The 14,603-nt window shown below is 36.7% G+C and overlaps 1 protein-coding gene across 1 annotated transcript; it reads left to right on the forward strand.

Moving 5' to 3' along the window:
- Window positions 1–1,455: 1,455 nt before the first annotated feature.
- Window positions 1,456–2,385, forward strand: LOC132518169 (mesoderm-specific transcript homolog protein-like). Its single transcript, XM_060146182.1, has one exon. The coding sequence runs from the start codon at window positions 1,456–1,458 to the stop codon at window positions 2,383–2,385; it is 930 nt and encodes a 309-aa protein (XP_060002165.1).
- Window positions 2,386–14,603: the final 12,218 nt, after the last annotated feature.

Genomic DNA, 14,603 nt, shown 5'->3' on the forward strand with positions numbered 1-14,603 from the left:
ATAGACTCTAGTGAGATATTATTTTATTTAGTAGAGAAACCACTAAAATAATAATATAAAAAGGTACAGCTAAAAAGTATGAGAGAAAATAAATGAAACACTAGGAATATTCAATTAAACCAAAAGTAGACATCAAAAAAAGGAACAGAGGAACAAAAAACAAACGATACAAAGAATACATGGGTTAAAATAATAGACTTTAACCCAACCATACCAATAATTATATTAAAAGTAAATGGACTAAGTACTCAAATTAAAAGGCAGACATTGTATGCTTTCAGAAAGCAAATTCCAACCATATGCTCTCTACAAGATGCATACATTAAAAAAAGGCACAGAGATTGAAAGTAAAAAGATGGAAGATATATACCATTCAGCAATAAACATTAAAAAGACTGTTATGGCTGTATTACTATGAGACAAGGTATAATTCAAGACAACAGATATTACAAGAAATAAAGTGATATGTTGTATAGTAATAACAGGTCAACCAGCAGAATACAAAACAAGCTTAAATATGCACCTAATGAGAAATCATTGAAAAGTATGAAACAAAACTGATGGAACTAAAGAGAGAAACAGATAAGTCTACAATCATAGTTGGAATGTTAAACACATCTTTCATATTTACTAATAGAACAAATATACAAAAACAGTACAAATACAGAAGATGGGAAAAACATCAATCATTATCAGCTAATTGACATTAACATAAGACTGCAAAAAAACAAATTTTTGTTAAATGCCAGTAGAACACTCACCAAGGTAAAACATGTACCTAGATAGACAATAAATCTCAATAGACTTCAAAAGACTGAAATCCTATGGAGTATGTTCTCTGACCACAAAGAATTTAATTAGAAATTAATAGAAATGATATCTAGAAAATTCTCAAATATTAGGAAATTAAGCAATACATTTCTAAATAAACAGTAAGTGGCAAAAATCAGAAGGAAATTTTAATTGAATAATAATGAAAGTAAAACATCAAAATTTATGAGATACAGTTAAGCAGTTCTCAAAGGGACATTTATAACTTTAAATGCCAATATCAGAAAAGAAGAGTTATAAAGTGAATCATCTAACTTACCACCTTAAGAAGGTTAAAAAAGCATCAGATTATACCCAAAGCAAGTAGAGAAAAGGAAGCAATAAAGAACAGAAATCCATGACTGACAAACATGGAGAAAATTAGCAGATCCAAAAGTTGGTTCTTTAAAAGACTAATAAAACAGAAACCATATGTGAAGATTAATGAAGAAAAAATAAAATTAGCAATAGCAGAATTGAATTAGTGGCTATTACTACAAAGTGTTCATATAATGGAATATTGTAAGCAACTTTATGCTAGTAAATTAGACAATAAAGTGAAAACATTTCTTGGGAAAAAAGAGACTCAAAAGCAGTTTGGCCCCAAACATGGAGTCTTGTAGCCCAGGTCTTACCTGAATCAGGATGAGGGAGTGGTGGGTCCACGTGGGGCTGTTGGCTGTGCCCCTGCTTGCGGCCTATCTGCACATCCCGCCCCGCCAGCTCTCCCCTGCTCTTCACTCATGGAAGTCATCAGGCAAATTTTTTACCTACAAGGGACTGCGTATCTTCTACCAAGACTCTGTGGGTGTGGTTGGAAGTCCAGAGATAGTTGTGCTTTTACACGGCTTTCCAACGTCCAGCTATGACTGGTATAAGATTTGGGAAGGTCTGACCCTCAGGTTTCATCGAGTGATTGCCCTTGATTTCCTAGGCTTTGGCTTCAGTGACAAACCGAGACCACATCACTATTCCATATTCGAGCAGGCCAGCATCGTGGAGGTTCTTTGGCGGCGTCTGGGGCTCCCGAACCGTAGGATCAACCTGTTGTCTCACGACTATGGGGATATCATTGCTCAGGAGCTTCTCTATAGGTTCAAGCAGAATCGACCTGGTCGGCTTACCATCAAGAGTCTCTGTCTGTCGAATGGAGGTATATTTCTTGAGACTCACCGTCCTCTCCTTCTCCAAAAGCTTCTCAAAGATGGAGGCAGGCTGTCACCCATCCTCACGCGACTGATGAACTTCTTCGTATTCTCTCGAGGTCTCACCCCGGTCTTTGGGCCATACACCCGACCCTCTGAGAGTGAACTGTGGGGCATGTGGGCAGGGATACACAACAATGATGGGAACTTGGTTATCGACAGTCTCTTGCAGTACATCAATCAAAGGAAGAAGTTTAGAAGACACTGTGTGGGAGCTCTTGCCTCTGTATCTATTCCCATTCATTTTATCTATGGGCCACTGGATCCAGTGAATCCCTATCCAGAGTTTTTGGAGCTGTACAGGAAAATGCTGCTGCGGTCCACAGTGTCGATTCTGGATGACCACATTAGCCACTGTCCACAGATATAGAGGATCCCATGGGCTTCTTGAATGCATATATGGGCTTCATCAACTCCTTCTGAGCTGGAAAGAGTAGCTTCCCTGTATTACCTCCCCTATTCCCTTATCTGTTGTGTATTCCACTTAGCAAGAAACGCCCAAAAGAGGTCCTGGCCACCAAACACTTCTCTCACAAAAGTCCGCCTGACTCACACTGATGAACAGCATATAGTAAAAAGCCAGCAGAAGCTCTAAGGGTGACCTAATAGTCCACCTCCCATTCCTTTGACATCTGGTCAAGTGTATGGACTTGCCTTTGTCTTTGTGTTATTAGGAAATTCTGATGGGCACTACTGCTCACTGATGCAGAAAGATAGACAGACATTCTTTTGCATAAAAGGCCTTGAAACACTTCTATGGACTTTTCTGAAATATTTAGAAATGCTAATTTCTGGCCCTGATTGGAATTATCTAAAGGTGCCACCTTCACCTCACCTTGAATGGCTTTAATTCTCTAAGTGACACAGCTTCAAGTGAGAATGAGTCTCCCTTGTCATAACTTTGGATTTAGTTTCATTAGCTGCTTCTAACTGTAGTCATTTTGTTAGACTTTGGTTTCAGTAATGCAGTATTCTAAGTATACTTTAAGACTATGATTTACCTACACGTATTATGTATGTATTTTATAAGAACACCAAACCAGCAGACACTTACTCTAGCAGAGTAGTTTAACCTTATTAAACATGTTTCATTTCTGAGTAAATTGAACTAAAGCCAAGCTATTTACAGAATTTCCTAAAATCACAGAACATTAAGGACAGTAGTCTCTGTGCCAGAGATTTACTGTTATTTGCTGTTAGAACTGGTCTTTCCAGCTAATAACAGTCGGACTCGTCATACCTCAGTGCTTAGAAGCATGTCCGTCCTGAGCCAGAGTGGAGAGGAGGGGATCGTTGTACAGTCCAAGTCACCAGGTAGAATATATACTGATTGCTTAACTTCTCGTTGGTTGTCCCAGAGAGGGTTCCTCATGTAGCTCAGCAATTCCTGTACTTTACAGATGGGAAAGTTCCAGAAACTTTAAGAACAAAGTCTGAAAGTTCTATGAGCAAATGGTGCTGAATACTTTTTTTTTAAGCCACAGTTTCATTGTCTTAGTTAAAACAGGATTATTAAGTGGTGATTTTAAATTCTTTTTTTTATTAGCAACTTCAAGTATAACAACTGGAATAAGTGTTTATTTTCTATTAATAAAAATGAATTTTGACAAAAAAAAAAGCAGTTTGTATTTTTAAAAAACTGACAAAAGAGGAAATAGAAAGATCTGACAAGCCCAACTATAAAAGAAATTGAATTTATAATCAAGAATATTTTCAAAAAGAAATCCTGGCTTATTTTGGCAATTTCTATTAAGCATTTAAGGAAGATGAAATCACTCTCACACAAAATATTTCAGAAAATAGCAGAGGAAGGAATTCTTTTCATCTTGTTTTTTGAGGACAATGTAGCCCTGAAAGCAACGAATGACAAGGTATCATAAGAATCGAAAATTAGAACTCCTGGTTTCAGTTCTGACATGAAAGAGCTTAGAAGTCATCACTCCCACCCTTAAAAACAAGAAAAAAAGATAAATAAATTGAAAATCAAAAATTTTTCTTACACCCCTGGGAGAAATGAGGCAACAAGACAAGCTGCCATCACAAATCTGGAGAGACAGACAAGTTCAGAGAGCCACAACTGAAGTTGGCTTTCCTAGAGCAAAAGCCATAACATGATAGGAGTACTAAATGGTAATTTTGATGAATTGCAAGAACCTGAGAGAAAACTAGTTTGAGAAACTCCTTGAGGGTGCAATCTTAGGAGGGGCTCGCACTTCTACTCCAGGAGCCCCACCAGATTCTCACAGTGAGGAGCCAAGAAAGATGTTCTCTTGGCTCTGGCAGGGCAGGGAGAGGTAGAGTAACCATTATGAAATATGCCCAAAGTGTTCTCCATAACAAATGCCTACTCTCCAATGAGAAAGACTTTACCAGAGCCTTATTCCACCTGGGAGAGGGACTTTTCTCTGATTCTAGCATAGAGATGAGAACTCTATGAAAGAATCAAAAGGAAATGGTAGCATCAAAAACACTGTAACAGAAATGAAAAATGCTTTTGATGGATTCATCGGTAGACTGGACACAGCTGAGGAAAGAATCAGTGAGCTTGAATATAGATTAATAAAACTTTCCAAACTGAAATGCAAAGAGAAAAAAGAATGAAAAAAAAAATCAGAAAAGAACATCCAAAAACTGTGGGAGAAATTCAAATGGTACAACATATGCATATTCAGAATACCAGGAGGAGAATAAAGAATAGAGCAAAATAAATATTTTCATAATGGCCAGGAACTGTAGAAAGTTAATAAAATAGGCCAAACCACAGATCCAGGAAGCTCTGGGGTTACCAAGCAGGAAAAGTACCATAAAATATACATTTTGGTATATCGTTTTCAAACTGCAGGAGACCAAGGACAAAAAGAAAATCCTGAAAGAAACCAGAGTTGGGGCAGGGTTTGGCAGGAACTTTCCCAAAGAGAAACAAAGATAAGAATTTCAGCAGACTTCGCATCACAAATCATACAAGCAAGAAGGGAATGGAATGAAACATTTAAAGTATTGAAGGGGGGAAAAAACACCAATTATTCTTCAAAAGTGAAGGAAAAATTGAGATTTTTTTTAGATGAACAAAAACTGAGGGAACTTATCAACAACAGAACTTCCCTGAAATAACTGTTAAAAGAAGTTCTTCAAGGAGAAAAAAATATATAGATCAGAAATGTGGATCTACATAAAGAAAGAAGGAACACTGGAGAAAAAAAATAAAGATAAAACAAGATCTCTTAGTTTTCTTAATCTTAATTGATCTAAAATAGTTATATTTTATTTAAAGGAATGCAATGAATGCATGGTATATGCATAAGTGAAATGAATGACAATAATGTCATAAGGGATGAGATGGAGGAATTAGAAATACTCTAAGATCTCTGCAGTACTTGTGAAGTGCTATATGTTATTTGATGGTAAACTTAGGTTAGTTAATTTATACTGCAACCTCTAGGACAACCACTAACATCTTTTTAAAAGAAACATTAAAATGGAAAGAGAGAAGATGAAATGGAATCAAATGAAATGCTTAGTTAAAACCAGAAAAGGCAGGAAAACAGGGAAAAATAAAATTACAGGGCAATAATCTATCAAAAATAGACACGAAGATAAACAAAATATAGCAAATAGAATACAACAAAATATAAAAAGGTTAATCACAAGTGGGATTTACTAAACAAAGCTATTTCAACATTTGAAAATTAGTATAAATCACCACATTAATAGACTTAAAAAGTAAAATGTAATCATCTCAATCAATACAGAAAAAAGCAGTTGACAAATTTCAGCAGCTATTCATAATAAAAATTTTCAGCAAATTAAAAATTATAGGAACTTCTCTATTTGATTAAAAAAAACTTTACAGCTAGCCTCATACTAGTTCTTTATTAGTTATGGACTACAAAGGGTTAAATAACTAAATAAAATGAAGAGAAAAACATAGCCTTCAAATCTTGTCTCATTCTTAAATCCAGGTTCATTCAAGAGAAATTCAAGCCAAATAACATCTCAATAAAATTGGAGTGAACTTATAACTCCAATTATAACTTATAACTCAGATATATTTTCTACTTAGTTTTACCCTTCCTCATAAATTTGTTATAAAACTGAAATTTATCAAAAATTACTGTTGCATTTCTGAAGGTAAAATAGTAATACAAAATCTGTCAGAAACAATGTAATAACTACAACAATTGTGAGGAAAAACAAATATTTTCTAACTATCCATTACTTTTGGATGAAATTGTTAAGTGCAGTGAGATCTGGGAATGAAGAGAAATCATAAATTTTACTCTTAGATCTGCAGCAATTCATTTGTGTGAATAAATTATATAACTTCTAAGTTTCTTGATTTAATTCATGTAAAGTATTTTATTAATTATATATACTTAACAGAAAAGTTCTAACATTTTATTAACCATGTATTGGACTGTCATACAAACATATACCCCAAGACAAAAAAAAAATGGTAGGAAGCTTTGTTATCTATAACACATAATGACTAGGCTTCATAGAATATAAACTTAGAGGGACTCAAGTACACTTCAAAAGATCATAAAATACTGAACTCTGATTTTCAAATTGTTTAAAAATCAGAAGATACTTTTGACATATTTTATGCCATTTGGCACTCTGTGATATTTCAAAATACCTCACCTTTAAGTTTCAGAAGATTTCAACATGAAAGTCTTCTAGAAAGCTAGGCTTTATAGAAGTAATTCTCAGCATACTGATTTGGAATCAACAAAAACAGTTTACAAATAACAGTTACTTCAAGGCCAACCCAGTTCATAAAATCTTCATTTCTGAGAGCTGCTGAAGCAAAAATGTTCTGAACTGTGATGTTGTTGTGTTAGTGTACACAAAGCCCGGTCTCTGATCTCTTGTTTCATAACCAGTATTTAGAAACCATTTGAACAACGCAACGATATTCTCTGTTGTAAAGTAAAATAAAAATTTCATCAAATATATCTATTTACTGGTATGGTTGTGCTAACTTACTTTTCCAAAGCTAATTAACAAACCTCTGATGACTAACTCAGTTCAGGCTATATAAATTCATGCCTTGGTATAGTCTGTATATATTAAATGGTGGGAGATAGTTTCTTCACTGAGTTTAGAAAAAACTTAAATTTTAATCCATGTAAAATAAAGGCAGATAATCTGATTTGACATATCTTGAGAAGCCTGGAGGCTAGAAGAACCCCACTGGGCCAGTAGATGATTAGTTAATAAAGAGAAAGCAGCCTGACACCAAGGTGAGCAGTAATTAAACCTGTAGTGAAATTCTCTAATAGAATTCAATAAAGTGGCACATTGTTAGCAGAACAGTGTTTCTTCAAATGGCATTGATGGGTACACCTCAAAGTGAGCAGAGACTCTGTTCAAGGAAAAATGCAGATGCTTCTTCTATGAATTTACTGCTCCCTGGGTCATGTTCTGTACAGGCAGTATATCGGATATTCAGTGTGTTTGATTTCCACTGCTTTTCATAATTAATGCAAAGAGAAAGTATTGAGTTATATCTTCAGTTCATTCATTTATTTTTCATTGCAACGATGGGTTTGATTTGGTTTTGTGGATGTAGGGGTGGAAAAACTTTCCCTTCTCTTCTAGGTTCTTTGACTGGTCTAATAAATTGACATAAGACAGATTAACAGGAGAAAAAAAAGTTCCATAACTTGGGTACTTCCAGTATATATGGAAGAGACCCAGCAAAAATGAGCAACTCTCTAAAATGGCTGAAGCCATCACTTTAAATATTATCTTCAGCTGAAGACAAAAGAAGATGTTGCGGTTGGGGAATCAGTTATGGGAGGTGAGCAGGAAAAGCACAGTAACCAAACATACGGTTATGCAGATTTGTCATTGCCTTCTCCACTGGTAATAGTTTCTAAAGATTTAGTCATCCTTCTCTTCCCAGTACAGCCAGGGAAATACCAGTACAAGTGGCGATTTCCCTTATAAATCTAAATTTTCCTTTTTCTTAGAAAAGGAAAACTTTTATGCAGTTCCCAGAGCTTTTCTGTATGCTGTTTCTTAAAAATAATCAGCCTAAAGTAATCAACATGCTAAAGAGGCGTATTTTGGGTTATATATTTTTCTCCCCTGAAGTGCTAAAATCTAGAATTCCAAAGGTGAATAAAACAAAGCCGTTGTCATAAAGGGCCTTGAATATCACAGTCAATCCAGTAGTATAAATACATTTCAAAGTATAAAGGCCTACAGGGAGAAAACCCCTCACTCAGCCTGAGAGTGTAAGGAAAATAGAGAGAGATGACCTTGAGGAGGAGTCTTAAAGGAAGACTAGATATTTGTCAGATAGGGAAAGGCATTTCAGGCACAGGGAACTGAATGTGAAAAAAGTATGAAGTTATGAAAATTAATGACAGTTCATGAAGCCATAACGCTGTTAGCTTGGCTTGTGGGCTGTTGAACACAGGCAAATGCAAGTAAACCCAAGAGGTAAGAAAGGACCAAATTGTGAATAGCTTTTTTTTTTTTTTTTAACATCTTTATTGGAGTATAATTGCTTTACAATGGTATGTTAGTTTCAGCTTCACAACAAAATGAATCAGTTATATATATACATATATTCCCATATCTCTTCCCGCTTGCGTCTCCCTCCCTCCCACCCTCCCTATCCCACCCCTCCAGGTGGTCACAAAGCACCGAGCTGATCTCCCTGTGCTATGTGGCTGCTTCCCACTAGCTATCTACCTTACGTTTGGTAGTGTATATATGTCCATGCCTCTTTATCGCTTTGTCACCGTTTACCCTTCCCCCTCCCCATAGCCTCAAGTCCATTCTCTAGTAAGTCTATGTCTTTATTCCTGTTTCACCCCTAGGTTTTTCATGACATTTTTTTTTTCTTAAATTCCATATATATGTGTTAGCATACGGTATTTGTCTCTCTCTTTCTGACTTACTTCACTCTGTATGACAGACTCTAGGTCTATCCACCTCATTACAAATAGCTCAATTTCGTCTCTTTTTATGGCTGAGTAATATTCCATTGTATATATGTGCCACATCTTCTTTATCCATTCATCCGATGATGGACACTTAGGTTGTTTCCATCTCCGGGCTATTGTAAATAGAGCTGCAATGAACATTTGCTTTTGACCGTCGATGTAAACTTGTTCCCATGGACAACTGAAAAATAGAGTGTTCCTCAACTGAGCAGGGGAAGAAAAGAACATGATTGAAAAGGAACATGATTGCAGGTTTTTATGGCTCCCAGGAAGCAATGAATTACTCTTTTCAGACTCACACTTACTTGCAAGGTGCCTGAGCATCAGTAAAGAAGGAAAAAATATATAAATATTTCACAATCATAAAACGGTGAAATATTTATGTAAATAATGAAGATGGAGAAATGGGGTGAGACAGGAAGATGAGAGACCAGTTAAAACTGTCCAGTCTAGTTCTGATAAAATAAGGGTCAGGACTAAAAAGCAGCAGTGGGGAGAAAGCAAGGAGAAATGAGGAGGTTTGCAATAAAACAAACATGTCTTAATGGTAAGCTGGAGGGAGAACATGAAGAGGAAATTGTCAAAGATGACGACTAGTTTTTTGCTTTGGGAGAAGAGGTTTAATGGCATTTTTAGGCATCACTGAGAATTTAAGGGGAAAAACAGTATTAAATTTATAGGGTGCATGGAGAACTCTGGACAGGGGCTTCCCAAAAGACATTTTTGAAAGGAAAAATTGTCAAAACCCCTGCCTCCTGTTTTGTTTTGTCTTATCATTTTCACTAATCATCTGTATCCAGACTGCACTTATAAAATTCTTTCAGGTGTCCTTTTGGTCATCTGACTTCTTCTTGCAAATATCATGTGTTTGTTTTCATAGATTCTGTATCTTTCAAAAACTGAACACTGAATTTTCTAGAATAGAAAACAGAGAAGTTTAAGCAAGCTTGTTTCTCATGATAGCACGTTAAACCCTGCAGGAATATATGAAAATTAGCGTAAGATTACTTAGCTACTTTATCCGCCAAATAAATAAATAAATAAGTAAGTAAGTAAGTAAGTATGCCCATGTTCCCATGTTTAGAAGAAGTGTGGGCTCAGTGGATTGCAAGGCTATCCCCTGAAGTAGAAATAAACCTCTGGAGAGATCTTTTCTGCTAACCAAAGGTGAAACCAGAGACATTTCTGCCCCCTTAAGAGGCTTCAGAAGCTAAAAGGGATTGGAACAGAAGGTGAAGGACAGTGTGACAGATGGGAGTCCATTTTCCTCTAGAGAAAATTCTGCTATGTGCCCCTCACACCATCCTCCGTGCCTCTCAGGACCCAAAAAAGCTTCAAAATCTATTAAGAAAGATTTCTTATTTCAGCTGAATGAAAGAGCTCAGCATTAATTGAAATATAAGAGTTAAGGTATGTACTTAGCCCTATGATTTTTTGTGTGTGTGCTGATGTAATAATGATGATGTAATACCATCTGCAATAAAGACAAAGGTTACATCAAGTTGAAAATTATATTCCTAAGCCTTACTTATGGTAACAGGTTCAAGCAAGTTCTCAATTGTCATTAGTAGCTCTTGATCTGAGGATTCTTTGGCTCGTCAGCAAATGCCGTGCTTCTTCCAAATAGCTCACTTCCATTCCTCTGTTCAGGCCCCAGGCTCTCACACAGAGGCTTCCTAATGACCTGCAGCCCAATCTTAAACTCACCACATCGCTGCAGTATGTCATATTCCATCAGGAGCTACTGTGCAAATAACATATTTCCATTTTTAAAGTCTGAAAAATGTCACAAAAAGCTTTTGGCATTTACATGACTCAGTCTTACACCCTCTAATTCTCTCTGCAGCTAATTTCTCATGTTCGATACATATCCACCACAGGAAACCAGGAATAACGATTACAGGAAAAACTGAAGTTCGACAGCCCAGCCATTAGCATTCAGAAGTCTAAAGAATAGGGATTTAAATGGCACTATCGACAGTTATTTCTTACATAACGAAAATAGGGGCTGTCAACATGTGAGACATTAAAAAATATTCAGTAATTTCAGTTATAGCCCATAGGGTTTTTTAATGCATTCCTGAGAACTAGCAAAAATCTACAAAGATGTGCACCAAGAGGGCCTAATAGATCAGAGGAGTGAAATTACATTCAATGGGTAAAACAGCTTGCTGTATGTTCTCTAACTACTGATCTTATCTCTCATAAGCATGCCCCATGCTTCGTTTAATGTTGGACCACACTCATTGAGAGAGGAAATTCACGCTTGCATTTTATGAGGCTCACATGCCAAATCCACATTGTTTCCATTTCTTCTGTCTCACTTTACATAGATTGGGCTTTTATCTTTCTGCTGAATAACATTTGTTGTTTTATTTTCCACTGCTTAATATACAAGGGCTTACCAAAGGAAATGGAGAGACCAGTGGCAGGTCTGTTTTAGCCCCCAGGAAGAGATTCAAATACACTCTGAAAATCTGCTTATTCAAATTTGGTTACATTGCATGCATGACCCCAGTGGGAAAAATGTGCACGATTCATAACTGCTCATTGTTGAATTGTCTGAAGTTAGGTAAAATAGCACAAGTTCCCAAATAGTATCATGATATGCTATGTGTGCAGCACGCCAACACAAGCTAAGCAACAAACAACTTTTATTTTCTTTTTAAAAGCACAACTGCCATGCCACAGCTGTCTACAACCCAGATCTTTAATTCATTGATTGATTCTCATATAACTGATTGGCTAATTGTTAAGATGTACAAGTGACTAAACAACTGACCTTCATAATTTGATTTTGTCTGCAAAACTATTCAGCTAGCTGGAGTCACCTACAGAACAAGCAGTTTGTCTTCTACTGGTACTTTCCCTGCAAAAATAAAAGCTGACCACAAGCATGGCAAATATCTATTATGGAAGAAGCATCATTTCTTTCACCTTTATGTATCTTCCTAGGTCAACATGAAGGATAGGGTTCTTGGATGATACCTTTACACTAGATTGTTAGCTTAATCATTAACATATTTCCAAGTCAATCTAAATTTTTAAATTAAAATCAGGCTCTAGTAAGGCAGTTTCCTAGAGGACTCAAGCAGAAGACTCAGGACAGAAGGACTCAAGCAGATTTTCACTAATGTGATGATCAGACTAAATACCTTTGATATAAACAACTGTATTTCAGATAACTGTGTGTGCATTTATAATAAATACCAATTGGCTAGAGTACTGCCAGATGGCTTTTTTATTCAAATTCATCCTGACTTGCTTCTGAAAAAATTTACGTTATAACCGATAGACCTTGTATAATTTTGCCTCAATAGTAACAGCTCAGTTGTGATACTGATGCCGTTACACAGTTGCCTCAATTAGAATACACACTAAGGGCTATGTTAAAAGGTCATCATGAAAGCAGTGAATACATCTCCATCGTATATATGTGTGTGTGTGTGTGTGTGTGTGTGTGTGTGTGTGTGTGTGTGTGTGTGTGTGTGTGTGTGTGTATATATATACACACACATACATATATGTATATGTATATGTATGATAATTTATATTTTAAATTAAATTTTAGGATCAGAGAGATTTTAAGAACCTGTTTTATCCTGGTGGGAAATGATTTAAGGGAAACAAGCGCTAAGAATTTCCTATGTTCCACCCCCTAACTCTTCAAAGAATAATCTCCCCCATTGGTTGACATTCTTTCCCTATTTAATAAATACGTACTGAATGTCTTCCATATTCTCACCCCCTGATGGGAGCAGAGATGTTTACAAGAATACTTAAGCCTTCAAAGTAGCTTTCTAATATTCACTCACTAATCCATGCATTCATTCAGCAAATATTTATTGTATATTATGAAGCAGATACTGTGATGCTGATAAAGTAATAAAAAATGGACTCTGCATATGGACTTGACATTGTAACTGTGGAGACCAACACACCCACAGATATTTAGTATGTGCACATTATGTTAAGTGCCAATTACAGTATGTGCCAGATACCCTAGCAACGTAATGAGAAAATGGACTCATTCTCCAATGGAGGTAGTAGAAATATGGTTTGGTAAGAGAGAAGGGGCTTAGAAAGCTTTGCAGAGAGGGTGACATTTAACAGAGGCCATCCAAAGTGAGTGGGTCCCCAGGGTGGAGTGGGCAGCATGGTCACCCAGAGCAAAGGGAAGAGCATGAGGAAGGGCAGAGGGTTGCAAGTGCATCAGAGGAGTGTGGGTCCTCCAGTTTCTTGAGCTTGGGAACAGAAGTGTGTGAGTTATAGTTATTGCAACATATTCCCTTCCATTCAAAGCAGAAGTTATAAACTTGGGCCCTTTGGACCATTTTTGGCCCTGACACGTTATACTTGAGCTATGCAGTGTTTGAATTCATGGACAAAATTTAAACATGGGAGGAATTCACAAAAATCCACATTTCAAGCTTCTTTTGTAAAAGTATGTTTTTAGCAAAACTGGACCAGAATGTCTGTTTGGAAATAATCTGCTGCAGACATGCAATGATAGCCCCCATTCTAGAAGCCTCTCTTTTAGTTTTACTACAATTCTCAGTAGGCCAGATTCACTCATTAATGTTACTTGACAGGCTTTAGCTGGTGTTTTATTTGAGATGCCTGGTTTAAGGTTGTAATACTTCTGAAAAGGCAATTGACCCTGGGAGGAAAAAAGTGGAATGTCTTTCTGAACTGTTAATCAGTCACTTGTCATTATTCTTCACGTGTAAATGAAGGTTTGGAGAGCAACCTAGAATAGAGGAATAAAAAGCAGAGCACCAAGGTCAGTAAGCATCAGAGTGTTTGGTTTTGTGGAGAATTTGATGGACTTGGAAAAGAATAAAGGAAGGAGAACTTTACAGTTTCATGCTTTTACCATGGTTAATTAAAATATAAATATTTACTTCAAACTAGGAACCCACCATGAGAATTTGAGTTAAAACACTGACCTTTTCTTAATTCTTGACTATGCTTATTTATTTCTAGATAGTGTCCCTATTTGCAAGCCTATGATTTCTTTTTTTTTTTTTTTTGCGGTACGCAGGCCTCTCACTGTTGTGGCCTCTCCCGTTGCGGAGCACAGGCTCTGGATGCGCAGGCTCAGCGGCCATGGCTCACGGGCCTAGCCGCTCCACGGCATGTGGGATCTTCCCAGACCGGGGCATGAACCCGTGTCCCCTGCATCGGTAAGCAGACTCTCAACCACTGCGCCACCAGGGAAGCCAAGCCTATGATTTTTAATGGTTAAAATTCTAAGTCTGTCTCAGGGATCTCCTGAAAAGTTACTGGCCCTGTGCCCACTGACTGAATTCCAGTCATGGACATTATCCCCAGGTAATTAAAATGTTCACTTAGGAAAAAAAAAAAAGCCAAGTATCACATAACATTGTTAACCTTCTTCTCAGATAACGTACTCAGTGTCAGAATTATCTGTACTGCCTTGGGGCTTTTTTGAAGAGTGAATATCATTGCACACACTGTCAGCATACACCATGTAGGAATAATTATCATCATTAACCTGAGTCTTATTAAGCTTCCTTCTTATTAATATGTATTGCCATTCACTGTAAGTGCTAAGTTGTGGCAGAAAAACAAAAGAGAGAACTGAATAAAGATGGCATTCCAGGCT

This window comes from Lagenorhynchus albirostris, chromosome 3 (assembly GCF_949774975.1).
Source record: "Lagenorhynchus albirostris chromosome 3, mLagAlb1.1, whole genome shotgun sequence".
Lineage (NCBI taxonomy): Eukaryota > Metazoa > Chordata > Mammalia > Artiodactyla > Delphinidae > Lagenorhynchus > Lagenorhynchus albirostris.